Genomic DNA, 26,145 nt, shown 5'->3' on the forward strand with positions numbered 1-26,145 from the left:
CTGCAGTTTCTAGTCCTTTATTGAGTGCATTGCCTGGTACTCAACTTGATGAAACTGACTACACCTACCCAACTGACTTGTCAATGCCTGATTTGGAAACTCGTTGAGCAACAGAATCTAGATTTTCATTTGACACTGTTTCTCACACTTCAGGGAAGCCTACAAGGCTTAGGGCCTATGCAAAATTGTTTAAAAAACATTTTTTGATTCCCCCTTGGACTTACATTTGGTTGGGGCTTTTTTCACTTTACCTTTTTATGTCAATTGGTTTTGTGTTTTATTTTTTCCTATTCAACAATGGACACTATGTCGAGGAGAGAACATGCATTCGACATCTGAATGGAACATTGGCGCCCCATTCCTCGTCACATTCTGCCCACAGATTGAAAAGAGACTTGGCTTTTGTTAACATCACTGCTTGGCCTGTCCTGAATGGGATAGTCTGGGATGCTGTTAAATTTCAAATTAAGCATGGGCGAATTTTGCGGATCTCGCGTTCGCAGATTTTGCGGATTTGCGAACTCGCAATCCGCAAAATCCGCGAATTCTCGCGAATTTTGCGGATTTTTTTTTTTATGTTCGCACGGGTTTCTGCAAGTTCGCGAGGGTTTTGTACAATTTCGCAAATTGCGAAATTGTACAAAACGCGTGCGAACTTGCAGCAACCCGTGCGAACACAATAATATGAAGAGAAAGAAGCTCCTGGTCACAGGAACAGCACGAGGATTGCGCTCATGAAAGTCAAGGATGCAAAGGCCTCTACCCAGCATCACAGCTGACTTTCCACGGTAGATTTGGGAAGAGGCACACCTGTCCAGCCTCGAAGACGCTCATGATTGTTTTTGGGCTAATGAATGAGTCACTGACTTTGAGCATCAACTAGTTCGAGCGACCATGTGTGTGTTACTATGCAATCGCCCCGAAGGGCGCAGGGGTCCCTTGAGTGAGCTGTCCATCATAGTGGGTGAATGGCGGGAAGACGGTGCAAACCGCGAGTGTGTGCGCGGGCCAAACGTGCGGGGCTTCCATGCGAGTTCACATGCCTCTTGTGTGCATAAAAGATCAGAGAAAGATCAGTTCAGCAGCCTGGCCTGTTGTAACTATTTTAGGATGGCGCCGGCAAGCTGCCAGCGCCATCCTAAAATAGTTACTAAGTTAGCTTCAACAGGAAGCTCTAATAGATAAAATCGAGCACCTGCTTTATTTTATCTATTAGAGCTTCCTGTTGAAGCTAACTTAGTAACTATTTTAGGATGGCGCTGGCAGCTTGCCGGCGCCATCCTAAAATAGTTACAACAGGCCAGGCTTCAAGTTTTGAACTTTTGCCCCCGGAAAAATCCGCCGCTCGCGGATTTGCGGATTTTAGGTAAATTCGCGGGAGTTCGCGGATTGCGAATTTACCGAAAATCCGCAAAATCCGCGAGCGTAACGGATTTTTCGCAAATGCTTATTTCAAATCCATGGCCCGACTGAAGTTATTAATGTTCCTAATGTACTTAGAGTTAACATGGGGGATGTGGTTAAACAAAACATACGTTCTGATGATTGGGATGTTCAGGCGTAGAGGCTTTGTTTGCTGATTTGAAATATTATGCTGCCTTTGATGCTGAAGATTTATATTTAGAATCTGCTAATTATGGTGATTTGTTTTGCTTCCAACATTTTGGCAATCACTACCTATACAAAACTAATTCCGGGAGGAGTACTGTAAACTATACACAGTGGGAGCATTGACTAGCTCCTTTAAGAGGCAGCTCTAATACATTTTTGAAAAAGTACACTTATTTTACTGACTTTAACCAGTCCAATCCCGCTTTGTTTTATTTTAGAATGACAGAAAAATCCATGTCCAAAGTTAGACTTACCAATACTAAGTTATTGTACTCGAAGTCCTTTCTAGACCAGCTAGCAGTTGGAGGCTACGAGTTGTGGAAGGAAACCATTGACCTTAAATCAGTTTGGGGTTCTAAGAGTTGGCAGGTACAAGGCACTGAGGCTTTGCACCGTGCATTTCTCATCCCAAATCATATGTTGTTTTTGAATTCTACCATCTCACAGACAACATGCTTTGGATTGGCTACTTCTAAAAAATTAAATACTCCTTCCTTCCCTGATTTGGAAGAATATTCAGGTTGGGAAATTTCAACAAAATGTTCGATTAGAGAGTTGCAAACTCTATTGCTAAATCCATCCTTTAACATATCCAGTTGGATCTGAAGGGTTGGTTGATGTGGCAGAGGAGTGCAGATTCGTGCCAGCATCGTTTTTTGGGTCTGGCAGATGGCTTTACACAGGTCAGGGTAGGGCCCCGTTTTGAGAGCGAACATTCTGTATCCACTTATTTAGTAGGCAAATTGTGTCAGAATTGGCTAAAACACTCTACATTGGCGTCATTAAAACTGCATTTGTCTAAACTGACTGACAAGGTGGATTTGAAGGATTTCATAAAAGGCCCGGCTAGAGGTAGGTCTAGAAGATGGATATATGCCGTTTATAATGAACTCTTGAAAACATCACAGATTGAAGCGGCTACCCGCCTTAGGGCTATTGATTAAGCTAATTTAGAGAAAGTGCTTGCAGTAGTGGATAACAGCATTAACAAACTTTCCTCCCGCATCTACACATTGGTTAATATTGTGTCACCTGTCGTTGAAATTGTACAGGATGATGTGTCTGTTTTGTACCATGGTCAAAATCAATTGCGTTCTATTATGCAGTTTGCATGGACCCTGCAGACGCTGAAGGCCGGAAAAGTGCCTTGGAATTACATTAATGTCTCATCTCTATTTGCCCCTTTTAATTTGACTGAGAAACAACGTTTGCTTTCAATGAGAGATGCGTCTTTTTCCATGTTACACATTGAACTATTGGAGTCTTTACCATTTTCAGTGGCAGAGGCCACTACTGCTACGTGGCTTATCCACGCGTTAATAACTTTACCATTTGCGCTTTTCCAGTTTACAAATTGCATGAAATATTTTGCCATTGGTAGGTACGAGCCTCTTGGTAGCTCCTATTTACATGAAGCCTGGTCGCTCCCTTTCACTTACCGATGCCTTTGGGACGGAAAAGAAGTTAATCTGAAAGGTGAGGAGTGCACGGAAACACCGGATCAATCATTAATGTGTAGACACATACAATTGCATGGCTCTTCAATTCAATTCAAAATAGTCTTTATTCAATATTTTTCAATCATAAAAAGACATTTATAAATTTAAAAAGTTTTTCCTACCCCCCAAACCCCGCAAAAAACACAAGATCCACAATGAGTCATTTCAACATGTTCTAAAAATATCAGCCTAACTCATCCTTATTTACAGTTTTTAAATATATTATATTAAAAGATTAAAACAATTGTTAAAAAAAACGAAATTCATCAGTACAAAACATATCAGTTACTTAATACAGTATGCATAGTATATCACTTACTAAATACAATGTGCAAATTTGCATGGCCCTTGTAATCAGGAACGGCCTAATTTAGCATGTGTTTTAAAAGGTACAGCAGTGCTCGCTATTGTCCCCACTTTTACTTTATTATTAATTTATTACTTTATTAGCAAACGGTAGTTATTTACCTTTAAATAATGAAGATTGCTGTGGGTTATTAAAAGGCATGGCTTATGTAGTTACAGTCAGTGAGCGGGTGGTTTGCTGTAAAAATGTGTTGTATCCAACCACGCATGGGAACTTCGATGTTTCCATCTGGCTGAGTGTAGGAGAGTAGGGTCTGCTATCCTATGGTCACCCCAATTTTTGCTTTTTGCTACACTGGTTTTCGACTTACTGAGGTTGTGGGCCTGCTAATCAGACCCCCAGCCTGCTATTCTCTCTCTAAATTCACAGACATGTACTATAGGTACATAACCCAATTAGAAATGGACTCCTTGTCAACCCCTGTACCATGCACTATAGGTGCTCAGGGCATAGGTGCCACCAAGGCCTACCAGGGGCTGAAGCATAGCTTTTGCCACCCCTGGCTGGTTCTTAAATTGACACAACTGGCTGATCATTCAGCTGGGGCAAGTGGGTGTAATCACCCCTTGCTTAGATATAGTATACCTATCTAAACCTATATCTGAACACATATAAACCTGTGAGCCACTCCTATGGAAGGCCTTATCAATCCTGGAGGCAGAGTGCGTGGTTTAATGTGAGATGGAGCTCTGGCATGAGCTGAGCCTGTCTGCAGCTGTCGGGAACAACTCCCTAAGCTGATCCGGGATAAAGCCATACCATATACTATTAAGTGCCTTATAATCCTCGCGGTTATATAGCAACTTTGGTTTGGATTTATCAAAACATGTCGTGTAAGGTGTCATACGATTTGGAATACTATCCCCTCGACAGTTCTGTCGACAGGGATAGCATTCCACCCCTCTAGAGGGAGAAGACATGTTACTTTACTGAAACGCGGTTGATTTTTAAAAGAGCCTCAGATCCACAAAATGGATGCTTCTGCCACAGACACGAGTCTGACCTCCTGCTGCTGACCGAAACTCAGCAGAGGAGGCCTGGACAAAGGCTTTCCTGTCGCAGGGAGGTGTCACACCACCCCAGACAGGAGATGGTGGATTGTAGCAGGGAGGTTTGAAAGAAACCAGACACTGCCTGGGGAGCACAAGGCTTCCCCTTGTATAATCCGGCCAAACCGGTTCTGGGGCACACCAGCCCCTGTCCCAGCACGGCCTGGATCAAAGGAAAGGGGTGTATCCACCCCCTTCCTGGGTCCCACCCATAGGATGGGACCTAGCAGGTAATCCAGCCGCCTAGATTGGTATAAGAATGGGAGCAGTGCCAACGCACTCAGATTATCCTGATGAAACATAAGAAACGAAACTCTGGACCCTTCGACATCCTACTCGACGTAGAAGACTGAAGAATCTCCCTTGTGGTCAAGGAGTGACCACCCTGTGCAAACAGGCACCATCCAGCACCTCGATGTCTGCTTTGTTGCAGTTCCCTCCGAAACTCGAGTGACAGAGATCGACGAGATTAAGCTTGCCTGCTTTCTTACAGCCCGATCCACAGTCACTGCAGAGGTGAGAACTGTGGAGGCGACCAGAAGCGTGGGGCACGCCATCTTGAAAAGACCACGAGACGCTGACCATGCAGCCCACGAGTGACCCTCGAAGCTGTACACCAGGGTTTGAGAAGCCCCAACCCTGAGCCACTCTTGCACCGAAGCTCACCCCTCCACGCTCGACGAGTGTTGCGTGGGGCCCTTCTGCTTTCTTTGGCTCGACGCGTTGGCCCGGTCACTTGCCAGCTGGCTTGAGGCCCCTGTGCCGACGAAAACCTAAAACCGACTTGCGATTCTGGTTGCTCCAGACTTGCACCAGCTCCTCTGAAAAGGAGCCCCCTTCTGACCCTCCTGGTCCGAGTGAGAAGCAATCTCCTAGTCCTGAGTGGATTGCTCTTGCCAAGTGTTGTTGACTCTGATCTTGAAGCCGACAGCGCCGACGGTGAGAGTCTGCGTGGGACAGCTCGTGACCCACTCCTGGACGTCGCAGATGCCCCAGAGCCCACGTGGCAGCGGAGAGAAGCTCCTCGACAACTACCTGATTGTGCCCGACATTGCTTGGTTCCGTCCTGGTTCCACCCTGGTCACTGCTGAGTGACCCAGACTCTGTGCCCTCTGCTTTCAGGTACTTTTCTACTCTGATCCACCCTTGGTTCACACCGGACACTTCTCCTTCACATCGCCTGCAGCATCTTCAGCTTCAAGCACCCAGAACCTGCGTGACGAAACTCGACGCCACTTCGACCCTATGCACCCGCTTCCTGTGGGTGAGGTAACATTGCAATGCCAGTGTTCCCATACTGGTACACACCTCTAGGGCCTGTGTCTAAAGTTTTGTCCTTCTAGGTTCAGCGGAAGTGTCCTTAAACTCTATTTGTGTAATTTTGACTTAACATTGGTGCATGCGTGTGCTTTAAGCGCTGCACCCGAATCCCGCGGGCTTTTCCCGACTTCAGAATTGCTTGTCCCGACTGCTCCCAGCGATTCCCTAGGCCCTAGGCCTAACCACTGTTCGATTGGTATCTCTTATACCACTTTTTTAATATATGGTTTGAGTGGCCACCCGCCCTCATCCATAATTGTGCAACTTTGTATGTTATACTGTGCTTTTGATTTAACGCTTGTGCCCCTTTGCTCATAAAGAGTACTGGGGATTATTTGTAGTAATAAACACATATATTTTTATAATATATACTTGTGTGGTGTCCTTTCATTTGATATTACAGGATTGTGATTGGTAAAACAGCTCGCTTAACACGACCTCTTGAGTTTAGCCTTTAAGGCTGCTTAGTCTATGCTACCATTAAGATAGCTTGTCTATAAAGTTGACTTACAACCAGACACCATAAGGGATTGTTTGGACTGATACAAGGTGGTTCCAGAATTGGAAACATCATATATCAGGCCAACTTCTCACACTGAGGATTTCAACCTTGAAAGTAGAGTTCAATAAGATGAGTCATTAAGAGCCTTATTGTCGCAAAAAGAAGTTGCCAATAACATCTGCTCGTGAAACATTTGTCCTTCATGTAGCTAACACCCGCACAGAAGTGCATGCTTTAATAAATACTGACCTGCCTTTACATTTCGGTGAGCTGAATCATACTATTTTTAACGCATCCTCCACATCGGGGCTGGCGCACTTTTTTAAAGTAGTAAGCAGTGGTCTAGTGACTTCTTTCCAAAAGATATTTGGAGTCATACCTGCTTTCTTCCATTCGATCTTTTCAAGCTTATTTGGTGGATTTCCCGTTTTGCTGGCTGCAGGCTTTCTGGTGCTATTTTGTTTTATTCAAAATGGATGCCCGTCCTGTGTTCCAAGACGAACAGTCGCGGTTAGCACTGTTTCGCAACAGGATGCTTGAATACTATGGTACGCTGCCAATCGCCACCTTAAGTGTAGCCTATGGATTATCGTTTCGATTTTCCTATTTCACCTGTGTCCAGCCTTTTTTCATTGCCTGAGCTGCGATTTCGACTGGGCCCTGGATTTGTGTCTCTGCAATATGGTGTCTCCTGAAGTGGATTTTAATCATCTCATGAGTCCCTTAGTTACTCATGAATTGCTTTGTTCTGACGGAGGGATTATGGCCTTTGCAGCGATGCATGGAGTACTGGGTCGTTGGAATATATTTGCAGCGGTGCAAGATTTCTTGGCACACAGCTTCATTGAAAACCTACCCAGTTGTCCTCTGATGGTACTAGAGGCTCTGGTAATTGAAGAGCATGTATGTTCTTTCTCACTATTGCATTGGATGGCTGAGTTATTTTCGGATGATAACAGTGACTTCCTTTTGGAAGCTGTTGCTGCTTATTTTGCATACTCAGTGTTAGGCTGACTCCCATTGAGGCCTTTGATATCATGAAACTTTTTCCAATTTTTTTTTAAAATTATGATGGACAGTTGTTTGTATTGGACCTATTGGCTTTAATAACAGTGAACACTAAATTGTCATGCTGGTGAGATTTTGGATTTTTTGGCGGACTAAATTATTTTCCTCACCTACTCGAATTTGAACTGACTACTTCATTGAACTCTGCATTTCAAAATTGAGTCCCTTATCTTATCTTATCTTATCTTATCTTATCTTATCTTATCTTATCTTATCCGTGCTTGGATCAAGGGAGGTTGGCATATAGATATACATTGCCTATATGCTGTGTTAAGTTAGCATGAGCTTATTAGGAGTTTAAACGCCATTTTACCTTTCTGCTGCTTCTGCACAAAACACATTGCTGTTGCTTTAGCTTTGAGCCTAGTAGAATGTTTTGATTCATGCGAGAATAATATGTTGTTACTCTGATATCAGCCTTGCTTGGCGAGCTGTGTCTGTATAGTGAGTGCAGAAACCTTCAAGGATATCTCAAAACAGTGGTTGTTGTGAGATCTGATCTTCGCACATTCCTAGACATAACATACATGCAGCTGCGGCCAAGTTCTGGCTTTAGGTGCGTTTTATATTGCTTTGCACAAGAGCATAGAAACACACTTGATGATGCATCGCATGCAGAGAGCTGGTGGAAGATGATGTGAGTCCTTACCACTAGGATCTTGAGGTATGGGGCTGCCCTGCTAAAACCCAAAGAGACCTTCTTAGATATAATATAATATACTAGCTAGGGAGTGTGAGAATTAGGTGTTACTGAACCCTATTGGTTTTAGCATAATACCATGTTTTCACCTTTTGTGTTCTACGGACTAGTGACTATGCTGATTACTTTGTTTCTTATAATATGTTTGCTTGTATTAGCTAAGATACTGCATTTGAGAACACTGCATTAGTGAATAAATATTTCAAATATGCACGTGTCCTCTTTTACACCCTGTTCTGGATGAGAATGATTGTATAGCGAAAGAGTGTTCATATGTTCCATGTTACCTGAGGAGTACTAAGTCCATGTTCTGGTTTGTCTAAGCATTGGGAGTTTGTGATAACCAATGAGACACTACAGCTAGTCTGGTAGTGGATTTTGGGTACTAAGGTGAGTTTTGGCACACCCTAATTCACTTGTGGAGAAGTGTGGCTCAGGGGTTAGAGGCGGCAGACCAGGAAGCTGAGATCGGCCCTGGACCAGGGTTCAATTCCCCGCCCCGGCGGGTCTTGGGCTAAAAAATTCCACGGACTCGATAATTCTCGCTCCGGTGCCTTCTCGACTCACGGGTTCACACTCTGCGACTCTGGGCAATAGCTTGCTTAATCTCCACAACGGCCCCTCGCGGCGGGATGCCTGGCTTTCACCTTGTGGATACCCTGCCGGGGTTATCTCACAGGGGAATACCAGGACGGGTTCCATAAGCAAGCGCTTAGATACCGACCTCGGTCAGTGATTTGCGCTATATAAATACATGTACAAAAAAAAAAAAATACTAGGTTCCAAGTCTCTATGCACAGTTCTGTATGAGAACGGAATCCCTGTGACATGGCTAGCAAAAACAACCTCTCCGACTTAGATGCCATGTAATGCTCAAAATGGCGGCACGCATTACACGCCGCACCGGGTGGCTCTCGGCACGCCGGTGCTGGCAAACGTGTATAAGCAGCAATGATAAAACGTCACAGAAGACTAACTGAATAGGTGCGTGAAACGGTGAGTAGTCCGTGTACTCTTTGAATTTTTAAATGTTTGCGCACCCGTTAAATTTGAAAGTATGCGCTGTCATCCACCATAAAACTCTTTTTTTTAAATAAAAGCAAACTAAACTCGCAGGGCACAACAAATTGGAGCAGTCCTACCAAACGTAACATGAGTTGTGCTTCATCATCTGCGCTCCGCTCATAACTGCCAACACCCCCATCTGTCTCGCAGAGGCCAAAGTCAAACCGCACGTCTCTTCCTCAAAGTGCGATGAAACCTGGGATACGTGTCATCCCTGCCCCTCTCTCTCACTCGTAGTGCCAATGAACACAAAGTCGGATGGTCGTACTTTTCCCCGCTCCTAATTAACTGTAACAGGCTCTCCGCATACCTTCACTTTCAGGCAGAAAGTGCGCTGCTCCTAATTAACTGTAAGGCTCTCCGCATACCTTCATTTTCAGGCAGAAAGTCTGTGCGCTGCTCGCAATAAGAGGCTCAGTGAGTATGACATAAGCTGCGTGCAGTTCTTCCCAACTTCGATTACCACAGAAGTTGAACAAAAACTTAGCAGCAGTTGCTTGTTCACAGACGGCGTGAGAACAAGGAATGAACTCACATATAGAGTTTCCACTTCGTCAGAGCACAGCTGTCACCATAAATCTGTTACCACCGGACCGGACAAGGCAGTAGAGGATTTCAGACAGACTGACCTTGTATTACTTACTGCTTGTATCAGTACTAGCTCAAATCCGGTGTAGATGTTTAAACGCCTTGGGCTGCAGGCTGTCACAATGGTAAATGACACTGGTGAGGGTTGAGCAAGGCGTTTCTTTTCTTTAAAAGTAGGCTCCTTTAACACAGTCTCACTTCACAGCTGTGGGTTCTTTTCCGTAGTTCCAGTTCCTTTTCTTTTACTAGGTTCCTTATTTCTTTCTGTTTTCTCTGCAAACTGTAGATTCTTTTCAGGTTTTCCAATCATCGCCACAAATGTTGTAATTAAAGGAAGTCCATAACAGAAGGGCTCTTCCTGAAAATCATGATTACAGTCTTGTCATTGTTTGGCTTCAGACAGTTGGTCTTCATCCAGTAGACGTTTCAGTCATGCAGGCATTGAACTGGGCACTGGGCATCATATCCAAGAGGGAGAGAATGAGCTGTGTGTCTGCAGAATAGGAGGTGACGTTGCTGTCATGAGAGCAGATCATGCTGGCTAGAGAGATCATATATACTTTGGAAATGATCAACTTCAGGGAGGATCCTTGGGGAACTCCACAGATGAGTCTGAGGTGTATCCTTCCTGGCTACCTGACTGGGTCCTTCTAGTCAGGAAGGAGCAGATCTATTGGAGTACATGTCCTAGGATGGGTTGTGAGACTGTGTTAAATGCTGTGGAAAGGTCCTGGAGGATGAGAGCCGCCACATCTCTGCCTTCCAGCGTAATTTTGACGTCATCCATGGTGCGATGAGGGTAGCTTCCATGCTGTGGTTGAATCTAAAACTAGACTGAGTGGTGTCCAGGAGTTGGTGGTAAATGATGTATTTGGTGCGGTGTCTATTCATTTTTTTAAGACCTTGTCCGGGAACAGTAGCAGGGAGATCTGTCTGTAGCTGGTGATCTTTGAAGGGTCAGAAGAAGGTTTCTTCAACAATGGGATAACAGTTGCATATTTCCAGTTGTCTGGGAAGGTGGTGGGAGAAGTGTAGGCATTAAGAATGAATGTGGGCATGGCGCGGATGGGTTAGAGTCCTTCTGGTGTAAGCGTTGTGGGAGCAGAGGACTGATAGGGACCCTGAGTAGATTTGCTTCATGATGGCGGTGGTTTCTTCTGGGGTGATGATGGGCTATGTAGTTAGCATTGGTTCTTTAGATAAGAGTGAGAGGCCTTTGGCAAGGTTTGTTGGGCCCATTTTTAGTTTGAAGTTGGTGTAAATGGTGGTGATTTTGTCCTGTGAGGGAGTAATTGAGATGGAGGTGGCTGCTAGTGAGGTGAAATCCTTCACAATGGTGAAGATTTCTTTGCTTCTGTTGGTGTTGGCATTTATACAGTCTACCAAGGTGATGCGTTTGGTGGTGGGATCACTTGATGGAAGCGTTACAAGGTGGATTTGAAGGTGCTCTTGTCTGCATTGTCCTTGCTCAGTCTCCACATGCACTCCAGTTGTTTTGAGTGATATTTCATTGGCCTGAGTTCCTCCATTTACCAACTGAAATGGAGCCAGATCTTGTAATATTGCTGCGCTTGAGGGGGGCAGGAGAGTCGGTGCAGGAGGTGGTCAATATTTGCTTTGGGGAGGCTGTTGTTGTGTTCGGGTCAGTGGGAATTAAGAGTAGTGTTCCAGTCTTTGCCAGTGGTTCTGCTCCAATTTTTGATGACTGGTCTGGGGGTAGTGTGTGTGTGCATTAGACAAGGACGTGGATGCTGAACTTGATGAGGGTGTTGACTATTCAGGAGACTGATGTGGACTCTTTGGCTTGGATGCTGCTTAAGGTTATGAGAATAGGGTCAAAGAGGTGTCCGGTGACATGGGAACGTCTGTGGCAATGTGAGGTGCAGATGCATTGTTCATCCAGGTTTCTGTGAGGAAAAATAGATCCAGGGCATTGTTGTGCAGAAGGTCCCAGATCTCAGTGGCATGTTTGGTGAGTGAGTGTGTGTTGAGGAGCATGCATGTGAGTTCAGAGTGTTGTGTGGGTGGTTGCTGGACTGTGTAAGAGTGGAAGAGTTGGGTGTCAGGTGTTTAGGTGGGTGTGGTGAGTGTTTGGTGTGCCTAAGTGCATGATAAGTTGCAGGTAGCACAGGAGAATGCTCTGTGTTTTTGTTGTGGCATGGCAGCACCTTGGGCAGCAACAGCTGGGATTGAAGGCATGGAGAGTCACAGTGTGGCAGCAGCAGCAGCAAGGGGAAAGACCAGGGTTCTGACACTGTACATGGCCCAGGAACAGATGGCACAACCAGGCTTGCCTCTGGTGCATTGGCATGCCAGAGGGGCTTCCGCTGTGCATATGTGCCATTAGTTTGGCCCCAGAAGGGGAGAGAAGTATTACTTCCTGTGCAGATGGATGATGGGAAACCCAGTGATGTCAAGTCAAGTCAAGTCAAATAAGTCTTTATTTCGACACATGTCATGAGAGACTATACAGTTTATAAAAATACACATGTTAAAAACAAGGACGAAATATGAAACCCTAAAAATATCAAGGACACAATATTCCTGCCAGGAAAACAGATCTGCTGGTTATTCCATTACAATAAATTGACCTCATTTTTTTAAATAAAAAATATACAAACTTTAAAACCTAGTCAATAATTTAAGTTTATAAAGGAAATATGAGGTCATTAACCAATTAGCACCACAGTGATAGTAGTACATAAAATTTAAGAGAGGTTGACCCAATTTAATTATAGCGTAGCTTTCTCCTCCGTATAGCCCACATCCAGTGCAAGAATTTAGAGACATCAATTACAATACTTTCGGAACAATCCGTTTTGAAGATCCTTAATGCCTCTGTCCAGTTAGTAATGCCCTTCAACAAACATATAGACTTTAGCCACTTGTGACGTGGGTGTTTGTACTCTGGACAAATGAAAAAGATATGGGCTATGCTCTCCGGCTGGGTATTACAGAATGTACATGATAAATTATTTCCAGCAAGCCATTTGCCGGTAAAGGAATTGACAGGAAGGGTACCCACCCTATACTGATGAAACCATTTCCTATCTTCGGGAATTGTAATGATATCCCAGTAGCCTTCATAAACTGATTCATGCTTGAGCTCTAAAAAATCTCTTCTTAGTGATAAGCCACGTTCAAAACTTTCGCATTGACACCATTGACCAGTAGAGCTCCTTTAGAACCTTTCGAGGTGGGAAGGGGTTGGCTGCGGGATTCTCCCACAATGTGCCCAGGCCCATGGCGATGTAAACAGCCTTAACCTCTCTAAACCATGGAATTCTGTTGGCTGACTCCGAGGAGGGCCTGGGCGTATTGGGAGAGTTCCGGTGTTACCCAGAGCCTCCTCCAATATGCCACTGGTCTATACCACGCCACATCCTCAAGTTGTTGACAGCCCAGATCGTAGTAGAGAGGCAAGAGTTGTGTAGATGGCGGGAGACCAACTAACCCCCTCACAAACTTGTTTTGGGAATTACTAGCTGTGTGATGTTACTAAGCCCCCATAATTCGTCCCCATACAATATAGAAGGGCTTATTTTGGTATTATAAATTTTAAGTGCTGGGGCAATGGGTTTAGTAGCTGAGAGGTGCAATTCTCTTATTAGTACTCCCGCTAGCTGGGCATGTCTAGTAACTAAATGATTAGTGTGGGGTTTCCATTCAAGCCTTGAACCCAGTGTAATTCCAAGGTAGGTGAAGGATTGGGTCTGTTCGAGCAATTCACCGTTCATGATGGACCTCCCTTTCACAAACTTATGTTTGTGCATGACCATAAATTTGGTCTGTGACACATTGATGGTAAGGCCATAATCTTTGCAGAATATTTCAAAATGCCCAATGGCCTTCGGTAGCCCTTGTTGCGTCTTGGAAATGAAGAGTATCATCTGCAACCATTAGCAAGGGTACCGACATTCCGTTCAACTTAGGGGCATCCATTGGGTAGTCCTTGAAATAGTAAATAACCCTGTTAATGTACAGCGAGAACAGTGTTGGGGCCAGGACACACCCTTGCCTTACCCCTCTGAGGATCGGGAACCTATCTGTAACTTGGCCTTGTTCTCCCCACCTGACCTGAGCAAAATTGGCATCATGTAATTTAATTAAAAAAGCGAGTACTTCAGGTGGCATGCCTTGTTCTTGGAAGACACTCCACATCTTAAAGCGCGTTACTAAGTCTAAATCCGACTTAAGATCGACAAATGCCGCATATAGAGTGCCACCTCCAAGAACAACCCACCGCCAGTAAATCATAACGAGTCTAAAAACCGGATCTACAGTGCTCGTGTGGGCACAGAAACCCAGCCTAGAGAGGGGACAAGACATCTTCCTCATCATTACAGTTCAGGATCCTAGACAACATGAGCCTGGCTACCACCTTCTGGACACAGTCTATCAGGCTAATCGGCCTATAGTTTGCAGGGTCGGAACGATCCTCCTTCTTATAGATGGGGATTATTTCGGCCCCCTTCCAGGTGTCAGGTATAGGGGAGCCTTTGGCGATGGCATTTACAAGGGACTGTTTGTAAGGTGCCCACACTCCTTTCCGATGTAAAAAGAGGTCCGCGGGAACACTGTCCAACCCAGGTGCTCTACCCTTTGGGACAGAGTTAAGAACGCGTTCAACTTCATTGAAACTAAAATATAGTGGCGTAATGTCTGTATCAGAGATGGGGATGTTGAAGATCAGCCCCTTGTCGAGGGACGGGCAGGCGAACTGCAACTTAAAATGCGAGACCCACATGTCTGGGGGAACATGATTTTGTGGGTGATCCCTGGGGCGCCCCTTCCCCCATTTCACCAGATCCCAAAAAGCAACCTTGTTCCTAGTTCTACTGGCATTATATAGCTCTGACCAGTATTGTTCGTCCCAGGATCGCATTGCTTCCTGTAGGGCAGTCTTATACGTCTCCCTAGCGACTCGAATCCGATCCCTATCTTTAGATCTTATTGCCACGGCTAGTGATTTGTATGCGTCCCTGCAACTTTTACCATACCATGATTCTGCCCAATTTTTAAGACTTCGTTTAGGTCCACTGACCTCCTTAATAAAAAAATCTCTTAGCCTGTTAAAAAGAGTTATATGAATAGGAACAACCTTTGACGTGAAATCCTGGTTCGTTGTACACTCTTGGAGGTCTAGTGTGACCTTTGCCGCTAATTCACCCATTGCAGCTTAGTGTTCCTCTTTAAGAAGACATTCAGCCCATTTTACCCTCCTGGTGTCATTTGAAGGATATATATCAATAGTAGTGGGTCTGGAATCAGACGACATTCCTTCATACAACTCCACTGTTAATATTAAAGGATTATGGTCACTTTCCACCCATTTTACAATGACCATATCCTTAATGAATGACCAAAACTCTATATTAAAAAGGATGTAGTCTATCCGACTACTACGTACCACATTATCAAATGTGGGATCACCCTCTTTATCAGATTTAGTTCTGCCATTTGCCGCCCTTAGTCCCTGCTCTAGACACAAATCTTTAAGCTGCAAAGCAGCTTGCGACCACCTCTTGATGGGAGGAATGGTCAGTTGCGGAATATCCCAGGTAAGGTCTTTCTCCATTGCTAGTTCGATATCGTTATTATCCAGTGGTTCGAAGCAGCAATTAAAGTCTCCAGCTATCAGCATGTTCCCTTTGCCATTATAATAGCTGAGATGGGAATCCAACAGGGAGACTGTCTCTGAGGGTTTGCCCCCAGGTTTGCCCCTGGCATATATGTCAAAAAAATACAAATCTCTGCATTTGGGACTTTGGATTCTAATGATTAAGATATCACCTCTCTTAGAATCCAACTGGGTAACTATATACCTGTCATCCTGTCTGACCCAAATCATCAGACCCCCCATAGGTCTTCCCCTCATGCTAGGGGTAGCTGGGCTATAAAAGATCAGGAATCCCTTTCTAAACTGAGGTTCCATCTGCCAAGATCCTAGAATAGTATGACACGATGGTTGTCTATGAACGTTAGCCATTCTTGGGACATTAATTTATTCTTTAGGCCTGCAGTGTTCCAAGATACCAGAGATTGTGCTATAAATAAGTTACTAGTAGAGTCACTAGTCTGGGGCTGACTACCTTGAAGAGCATTAGTGATTGTCATTTGGCCTAGAGCTGGGGCAACAACAACTGGACTCTGTACAATAGAAGGGCAACTTGATTCTGGGATGACCATCCTGTTACGATTAGCATCACTATAATACTCAGACGGACCCGGGGTTACGGAGACAGTAACTTCCTCCCTTATAATATCAGCATCACCCTCGCCGTAATTATTGGCTATTCCCAGACTTTTAGGAACTAATGGGTTTCGCAGTCAATCATTGGCCTCTAGGGTGCTCAATGCATCGTAGCGGTTGGACACCACAGTTGCCCTTGGATTGCCACTTAACATATCGCCCAATTGCCTGTAGCGATTTGGTCTTTTATGTACATCAGGGCTATAAAAAAAACAGACCTAGAATGTGCACCCCGATCCAGTATATCCCTAACCAGGGCTAGTGACCTAAAGCTAAGGACAATGCAATCTCCTTCAAAGCTCTTCTGGGATTGCCCTACCCATGGGACCCTTCTGACCATCATAAATTATTCAAAAAGATGGTTTCCAGCCCAGTTTTCTGACTTAAATAGTGAAGTGATTTGTGCTTTAGGGTAGACCAATGCTCCTCGTCGTAATAGGCACATTTCGGGGCATTTGCAAGGATGATTGTATACGGCGTAGCATCAGGTGGGAGGTGTAGGAGAGTCTATCTAACAGCTCCTTCCCATCACTTCTAAATTTACCTCTAGGGCCCTGTGGTCCTGCCCTACCCCTGCATACCTGCTGGACGTTTTGATTCATTTGTGTTCCTGGGGATGGAACTAAGACTGTAGGGCGTTCTACCAGCCTTTCGCCCTGTGAACTAGTTTGAAGTAATGATACGCTATCCTTGGGCTTAATGGTTTTACTGGCTCCCTGACTGGTTTCCTGGCAAGCAGGTATATTTTCCAATAAATGTTTCTCTATCAAGTTTAGTCTCTGGAAAATAGCGTCAAGTTTCACCATAACGAGATTAATCAGTAATAGCAGCCTTTCTTCTAACATATTGACTATATACGATGACGCTTGTAAGCAGTTTGGGGCCTAGGCAGCCACGAGTGTGTTTCCCCCCTTGGCCCCTCTTAAGTGCTAAGTGACACCACAGGGCTTCCAGGTTTGGATGCAGGGTTCCTATTCTTAGACTGTTTTGAGGTCTGGGTGCTCATTTTAGGGGCACTACACAACTTTCTTTTTCTGGACTGAACTTTCCTTGTAGTGCCATGTGTGGGTTTCAATTGCCCAGATCAGGTATGTAGTGGGGAGGGGGCCACAATCGGACAAGGGGAGTTAGCTATATTTGATGCTCCGGGGTGCCCTGCTTAGATATGGATGCAATGTGATTTGTTCGAGTAGGACTCATAACTACAGTTGGATTAGCCTCAGTTGGGGATGGTGATGTTAGCGGTGGGAGCCTTGGCTCTAAAGAGAGCCTCCGCTCTGTTTACTGTATTTCGTGCATTATCACGCTCCCAGCCCTAACGAGAAAAGCATCCAATGTCCCGACAACCCCTGACCCATTACCCCCCTTGCGAATTGACTTACTCATAATCTAAGTTGACAATGTCAAAAAGGATGCCAAGCTTGATTGCCAACAAAAAAACCCACTAGGCTACACAGTATTAGCTACCGTAGCCTATCCTCCAATAAACCCCCACTCCCTCACATTGACAAAATTAATCCTGTTATGGTTGTAGGATCCCCATAATCCAAAGTCACAAATGTTCAGTTCTCTTACTTGGGGTCCCGGGAACAGAGTTCAAGAGATGTGGCCCAGCCCAGCCTCCTCCGGGCTTCGACGGGCGCAGATGGGCCCGCCCTTGGCCTGGGCAGCACCCGGGCACGCCCGCGCATGTCCCGCGCTGCGGGAGTGGCCCTGTTGTTTTTAGCCCCTCCAAGTGCTGGTGAGTGACGCGGTCTGGGGCCCCACAAAGGAATGCTGGGAGACCGAGTCTCCTGTGGCCGGTAAGCAGTCCCTCGCTTCGCTGAACAGGAGGAGGTGAGTCTGTTTCCACCCGCTATTCAATTACTGCGGGAAAAGTTTAGAAGAGATGATGGAAATGGGTCCTCTTGCTTGGTTCTTCTTTTAAACCCCCATATGATTTAAAAAGGAGCTGTCAGCAGCTTTTGTGATGTCCCTGTAGGAGGAACACAGTCTAGAGTTGTGTCAATTTAATAAAATTAGCTCCCACAGTCAACTCAGAGTGGATCCAGTGGGATGTCATTGCAGTACATGTAGTTCTTCACTATCTCTGAACATTAGATGTAAGCACATTTAGAAAACCAACGATTGCACCTGTATACTGTCAGTGACCGGGCCTAAGAGGGCAAGAAAGAGCTGGAATGAAATCAGAAATTCCAAACCTGTTATGAACAGGGGCCCCCAAAATAGGTTTGGCCCAGGGACCCCAAAATCCTTACGATACCCCTAGTAGACTTGGTACATGTCTTTGCTTAATAGGGCGCAGCCGCAGGGCCAGGGGGGTGTAACCAGTGCCACTGTACCGGGTGCAGACTTCGGGGGTGGGTGGGGAGAACGCCAGGTTTGCAGGTATATTATTTTTTAATAGCACCTGCTGCGATGTTCCTTGACTTCAGCAATTTTCATGCAATTTTAAATATGCAATTTAATATAATATAATATTATAAATATTATAATAATAACTCTCTGAGTTTTCTCTAGTGGAAGTTCTAAGGTAGCGCAGAGGGTTAATATGCCTGCTGCAAAGAATGTGCACCATGCAGATCTCAAAGTGCCCCGCTGTCCCACGGCGGTACCTATAAAAAAGGCACCAAAATGGGAACACCAAAGCAAATTCCTGCAGGGCATGGACTGCCAAGTCGATGCCCTGCAGGAACTTGGGGTGCATGCACACAGGGGGGCATAACATGTGCCTCCCTGCATGTATCCCCAGGTATGGAATCTTGTATAGGCTCCCGACATTTTGCCACCCTATGAACAGAGCTCTAGTTGAGAATCTTTAGTGAAATCTTATATTGGTACCCCTGTTGGAGTCCTGTGCTTTTCTAAAGCTGAAGTGTACTTGCCTGTGTAACCAATTCATGTAATGGTGTGTGTATGTAAATTTCAAACCTGCCTTAAGAGCCATCATGTGGCGCTGTATGTGTGGAATGCACCGTATTTTCATTTTTTAAGCAAACGTTTGGAGTGATGTTTGCACTGATATTTGTCATTGCATCCATATGTGTAGTCTGGTTCTTGGCTCACATAGCATTGGCTGCAGCGCACAGAGACCCAACACTGCTGCACACAGAGGGATAAAATTATAGGGAACATTGATCACACCCCAATAAAAATGAGGAAATGCCCACCGGGGGTCATGTGGGTGCAGAATGTGCAACCACATAAGGGCCAGGCAAACATCTGCAGCCAGTTCTGTATTACCAAATTGCACAAGGCTGAAAAAGAGGTCAGTTGCACCACTACAGCATTTAGTGTAATATGCCCTGTGTAACTGCTTTAAACCACTGCATGACTTAGAGGAGCTATTGTTTAGTCACACTTCCACTGGACTACGTGTTTTTTTCGGGTTTGGCGGCGTATGCTCACCTTAGTGTATTGTTCACCTTGTTTAAGGTCCTGCTAAGGTTTTTTTATAAAACTCTCCACGGTAAATGAGCCTGTTTTTAAATGAAGACAGAAGGAGGTTAAAAGGATTTTTTTGTGAGGGCCAGGATGAAACGTTACCACATATCCTATTTGTATGCCTGGCCTATAACTCTCCACGGAGCAAATGGCTAAAACCAATTTGCTCTAACTTGGGTACTAGGTCGTGTGCTATTGCTCTAAGACTATTGAAGACCAGTAATCAAGAGCCCATTGTGATAGCCCTAGTAAATTTTTTAAGCTGAATATGGAGAATATGGTCCAACGTTTTTAAAAGTAACAGCTGCTATTGATTAGTTCTAATCCATTGGATGATGCTTTGATATTTACCTGTATTTTGTCGTCTGGACTTGGCTTTCTTTAACCCCTTCCATGCTGATCACTGTCCCCAGCCGTCATGCCCTACAGTGCTCGTGTGCTGATGACGGCTGGGGGCCGTCATGACCGCAACCGCGATCGGAATGTGCTGCACAGGCGCAGAATCGCAGCAGCATGCATGGGGTTAAGTACGATGCACAAATGAAATGAAATGCCAAATTACTCTTGATGCAAGTACGGCACACTATTAAGAAATAATTTTTATATTGAATCATGTGCTTTTAATCATTTTATCATGTTATTATACTTTTGTGTTATTACCAACTACTATGATGCATTATGTCTATTTTAGAAATCATGTTTTTACCTAAGATTATTTATTATGTCATTGTAAATATTTTGTTTGTCTTTTATGATCAGATTGATCGAAATAAAGACTAAATTTAATTGCAAGGCTTTTTTTCCAGAACCTGAGGAAGAAGGTGGTTGCAAGCCGGGACATAGTGAACAACTGGCTTTAGCAGCTACATTGGGGCTGGAGTTTTTAAGGGCCACTTTTCTGCACCTTGGCAGATAAGAGATCATCATAATTAACTAGAAGGAAGAAAGAAACGTGGCTTGCTAGAAAAGGGACAGAAAGATGGATGAGTAGTTTGTTAGAGAGGGAAAAAGTGGATGGATGTGTGAGTGAAAGTATGGGTGGATAAAAGGAAGATTGGATGAAAGGATGGGTGGATGAGTTTATAAAAGGAGGTAAGGGTAGGTGAATTAATGGGTTTGCATAGGATGAATGGATGAATGGGTGAAGGGATGGATAGCTGTGTGAAAGGATAGATGTTGTAAAGAAAGATAGATAAGTGGGTAAACAGGTGGGTGGATAAGTAGGTGAAAAGATGAGTGGGTGAGAGGATGGGTGGCTAGCTGGGTGGATGAGTGAGTGAACGGATATGTAGATAGGTCGATGAAAGGATGGCAGACTAGATGGAAATCTGAGATGGATATAAGGGTGGATAAAAGGATGGCAGAGTAAATGAAATTATGAGATGATGGATGGCTGGGTGGGTGTGTGAAAGGATGACAGAGTAAATAGAACTGAGAGGATGAATGGTTGGCAAAGTAAATAAAAATAGGAGAGGATCTATGGATGGTGGGTGGATGAATATATGGACAAAAAGAACAATTGATGACTGAAAAGCTTTATTGATGGACATGTTAGCCAAAAGATTGATTTATAGGTGGATTTGTGGATGAATGCATGCTTAGATGATGGATGTGTGACAGATGGATAGCTGGATGGAATAGCAATGGATACATTGAATGGTGAAAGATTGAATGATGGATGAATGAATGGATGACAGACTGGTGGTTATTAGCAGGTAGATGAAGGGTGAAATGGTGATGCAGAGGTGCTTGAATGGAAGTGACAAGAGCAATTTACTGGGCTTGCATCACATGCTTGGTGCCATCAGAGCTTCGGTTCAAAGAAGGGGGTATTTTTATTTTCTGGCTACCCCCTTGGTTACAGGTCAGTATCTGTGGTGGGCACTGTTGCTTACTATGCAACACAAAAAGAAGATGAACGGAATGTTGAACGTTGTCAAACATTTACACCCAGTCACAGATATGGGTTTAATCCATCATTAGTTTGCTCGCCATGCCATTCCAGTTTGGACCCAGTCATATACAAGACAGCCTTGAACCTGTTCCCCATGGGAACAGCCCAGCCCAAACTACCAAGTCAGGTCCTCCCTGGACTGGAAAGCAAGCATCCTCGAACTGTTTTCGGGGCATTATCCCTCATCAGCAAGGCTGGCTTGAAACTGGTGCTGTAGCGAGCATGGGGTGAAAATGCAACACAAAAAGATGACGGATGGAATGTTGCACATTGTCAAAGTACACTTCCAGTCACAGATCTGGGTTTAATCCATTGTTATTTTGCTCGCCAGGCCATTTCAGTTTGGACCCAGTCATATGCACATCAGCCTTGACTCTGTTCCATATTGGAACAGTCCAGCCTGAACTGACAGGCCAGATAGTCCCTGGACCAGAGAAAAGGCATCCTAGGACCGGTTTCAGGGCATCACCCCTCATCAGCCAAGATAATAGTGAATGGGGGGTGAGTCTCTGAAAAGTTTCAGTGCTCCATTCATAGTCTCCTAGTGTTTGCTTTGAGTGCCTTGAGTTGGCAGGGTATGCCCAGATGTAGGCCCCTTGCTCACTTTGCCACTGGATTCACACTACCCTGGCTGATGAGGGGTGTTATCCCAAAACCTGTCCCACCATCCTTGTTTCTGGTCCAGTGAAGGTCTGGCTTGGCAGTTCAGGCTGGAGTGTTCCCTTGAGGAACAGGGTAGAGACTGATTTGCACATGGCTGGGTCTGAACTGGGGTGGCAAAGGGAGCTAAAGAATGATGATGGATTTAACCAAGATATAATAGTGACTGGGGGTGAGCATCTGAAATGTTTCAGCGCTCCATCCATCATCTCCTTGTGTTTGCTTTGTGTGCCCTTAGTTGGTAAGGTATGCCCAGATGTGGGTCCCTTGCTCACTTTGCATCTGGTTTCAAGCTAGCTTGGCTGATGAGGGTTTGTTACCACAAAACCGGTCCTAGGATGCTTGTTTTTGGTCCAGTGAAAACCTAGCGTGGCAGTTTGGGCAGGAGTGTTTCTGTAATGAACAGGGTCAAGACTTATTTGCATATGGCTGGGTTTGAATTGGGGAGGCAAATTGAGCTAAAGAACCATGATGGATTTGACCCAGATCTAGTAGTGACTGGGGGCAAGGGTCCGAAAAGTTTCTGTGCATCGTCCATCATCTCCTTGTGTTTGCACATTTGTTCATCAAACATGTCCTATGGCATGACACAATTTATTTTCAATTGGATAACCAAATTACTTGCTGTGGAATTTTTACTCTCCAAGAGTAACGATAAGTGAGCAGTTGAAGATAATTCCTGGAGGTGGTAGAGGAATTCCAACTCAGATTTTGTTAGGCATAGTAAACACACTCAATACATGCAATAACTAGGCAAATTTACATCTTTAGAAGAAAATGCAAGCCAAATTTAGAGATAGGCATTACGTGATAAAACGCTAAAAATGCACTTGTCAATTCAGTCTCCCCAAACAGCAGTCTTTTGATAGCTCAGGAATTGGAAACTCTTTCGACTAGATTGCAAAGTGCTGCTGAACAAGCAAGGTGCCCCAAACATATTTATCAGGAAGTTGGCCACCTTGGACAGATTCCTCGGTCTACACACAGATTATGTCAAGGAAAACAGTTACAACATAGCTCCTTCCATACATCTCACCACAGGCCAGAACAAACAACTTAAGTTGAGAATAAAGACTTAAGCTCACATTTTTGGAGTGCAGATTTGTTACTTTTAGAAAGCCTTAAATGTTCCTTACTGTGGAAAGGCGCTCTGCACATTCAAACAGTCTTACTGTACCTTCCACTGCAAATGTGCTTGATTCTTTACTATTCACAAAGTTCTCTAACCTAATTTTATTTAGGGGTGGGCAAAGAATTGCGCTCCACAGGCGGATTTTGTGGAGTTTTGCCCACTCCGCTCTCTGAGCAGAGTGCATAGTGTAGAGTTCCGAAAAACTCAGGGAAGTGACGTGGAGTGGAGTTTTTTCTTTCAAGCGTCTCACTAATGGTAAGTTAGCAAGAACAAAATATAACACGCTAGACCTCCTTGCAAGATTTCTCATCACGGGAAGTGGAGGCTGGTCGCGACCGCTCCATTTGATAAGTCTGCCACTCGCATTGAGGAAGCTGCTGCTTAAGTAGAATGTCTACTTGAGCAGCAGAAAATAGCAGGGCCCTCTGGCACGACGCATAGTGCTGTTCGCACTGATTTTAGTGTGCGGAACAAACTCCTGGCACTAAAAATCAGCGCGAGCAACGCAACTTAATAGACTTTGCTGCTGGCGGAACTTCAGAGAGTGCAGCAGAGTTTTGCCACTTAGTGGAGTAAAACTCCCCAAACTCCCAATCTTTGTAATGTGAATTGTCTTCCAGAACATGACCTGCTCACTCTTATATTTCAAAAATGCGTTTGTAGATGTAGATACCACAATGAAAGGAGTAAGACAAAGGAAGTGTCTGCAACATAAAGCATATTCAGACAGATGCACTTGAGGTGGAAGAGTGGGTAAGACAATGAAATCCTATCAAAATGTGAGAGGGGCCTCTGCATTCTCACCTTCATGCAAGGTGCAAGGGGGAGCAAAGTTGTGAGGTCAAATCCCAGTATGACTGCACTGGGACCAGCTCTTGCTGTCAGTACAGCGAGGTTAGCTCGTTGTATGATGTCACTGGGGTGTAAGCAGCACCCACCGTGAAATTAATGATATATGTGCAGCTTCCAGCATGATGTCAACTGTGTGCTGTGTACTGAAGTTACGAACGACCAGTTCTGGATTATTTTCATGCAATTGTGAAAGTCTAAATAAGTAAGTTCCTTCCTCAACATTGCCTATGTTGTCCTTAACAGGGTTGTCGATAGTATCAATGTCGCTCGTCGCTTTAGGCAAAGGAATCCTGGGTGCCTCCATTGTCTGCAGCTACTTGTACACGGTGGAGCTCTTCCCAACTACACTCAGGTACATTCTGCCATCCATGATCACTGTGAAGGTCCACTGTAAAAATGGTTATTGTTGTTACTAATCTGCCAACAACCACAACTTTGCCACTTGAGTAGTTTGAATGTCGGAGATATATGATCACAAATGCACAGAAGTAAGATTTGAGGGAGTATATGTAAAACATTGTTTTTCCACCTACTGCTTTGTAAAGTTGATACGCATACTGCACCACATGGATTTTAGAAAGCTAGAGCCTGATTAAAGTTAGGTGGTTGAGGAACACCTGCCAAAACGCGTCAGGTGTCCTATGATCTGTTTACACCAGATAGTGTAATTGGCCGACATGTAGTTGACATCCGCCCAACTCTAAATCAGGATCTTTGGCAAATTCTGCAAAGGAAAGTATTGCAGAAAGATTTTCCAACAAAAACCGATTCTTTTTCAACAATTTCTATATTAAAGCTGAGATTTTTCTCCATAGCATCATTTAAAAAAACTGTGCAACCTTCATGAACTTTATAATGCTTACAAAAAAATTAAAAACACTTCAAAGAAGTTTGTGTGAGAAAACCTTTGAAAATATGCACCTACCACTTTTTTGGGTTATTGTTTTAGTAGAGAAATAGTGATTTGCAGGCGTAAGCTTCAATTAATTTAAATGGGGCTCTTAATTGTGGGCAATAGCTAGACTGTCTACAATGTATGTGACTTACGCTCATTGAGTGAAAAAAATGTATGTACCAACTAAACTGCAGCCTGATGTGCTGTTAATGCAGTATTCTGCTGAACTGCCTTAATGGGAAATTCAAGCAATTAATATACCTTTGTTGTTTGGGCTAGAGAAGTTCCCTCTACCACCGGTCACCCCTTCTCCTCTAAAACATCCTATTTGTTTTTTTAAACTAGTAAATAGAAGGGAAGTTACCCATATTTAAAAACATTTAAAAAATTGACTCCTTGCTCTACTGCTACCAACTTCCCTAAAGCACTAAGGCATGAATTCCTTTATGTGATACCTGAAGGGGACCTTGAGAGAAATGGCAGAGCAGTAGCAGTGCTGTAAGTTGGTGGTGCTCCCGACCAAGCCACTTTGGTGTTGCCGTACAGTTCCACGTCACATACTTGGTGTGATGCATGACTTGCGTTCTACATATGAATACGTAGGACTACAGAAATGCCTATTAAATGCTGGGAAATGTAGTAAGACGTCTTGAGCAAGCGGGAAAAGTAATAAAAACAAATCTTGTTGTATAAAATGATTCACAACAATTAGTCTATAAAAATCTAATTTATAAACAGTGTTAGCCGTGTCTGCATATTATAACCATAAAAAATAGCTGATATAGGGTGCTGTTGTGTTTCCGCCTGTGGCGTAACAGGCGTGCCCCGTCATTGCCCATGTCATTGCCCATGTGACCATTGTGAATAAAGGACGTCACGTTTGCACGTACACCAGTTGGTGACGGCGGAGTGAACGAGCAAGAAGCAATACACGTGTCTGAGCAATTTGTGCTAGGCCTTAGAATCCTATAGAGGTTTGTAAATAAATTCAGGGGGAGTGAACTATGTCTGAATTGGATGTAAAGCTTTCTATCTGCCGGCAACTGAATGATGTATATGAAGCCTTCCAATTTAAAATCTAAAAATTCCCCAGTAAATCTGCCCAGCTCACTGTCCCTAATCTCGTTCTTGGCTACCCAGTCTCAATACATGGCTTTTATTTGCTATTTTGTGGGCAGTTCTAGAC

The 26,145-nt window shown here is 44.3% G+C and overlaps 1 protein-coding gene across 2 annotated transcripts in view; it reads left to right on the top strand.

Annotated features, from left to right (window-relative positions):
• LOC147671991 (solute carrier family 22 member 6-A-like) overlaps nt 1-26,145 on the top strand; it is a 427,981-nt gene that overhangs the window by 259,597 nt on the left and 142,239 nt on the right. For both annotated transcript variants that reach the window (XM_086948072.1, XM_086948071.1), the window contains one exon: nt 24,308-24,416. In XM_086948072.1, the coding sequence (XP_086804198.1) occupies nt 24,308-24,416 (109 nt within the window). The remainder of the gene's footprint in view (nt 1-24,307; nt 24,417-26,145) is intronic.

Source organism: Lissotriton vulgaris, unplaced genomic scaffold, assembly GCF_964263255.1.
Source record: "Lissotriton vulgaris unplaced genomic scaffold, aLisVul1.2 SCAFFOLD_1473, whole genome shotgun sequence".
Classification (NCBI taxonomy): Eukaryota; Metazoa; Chordata; class Amphibia; order Caudata; family Salamandridae; genus Lissotriton; species Lissotriton vulgaris.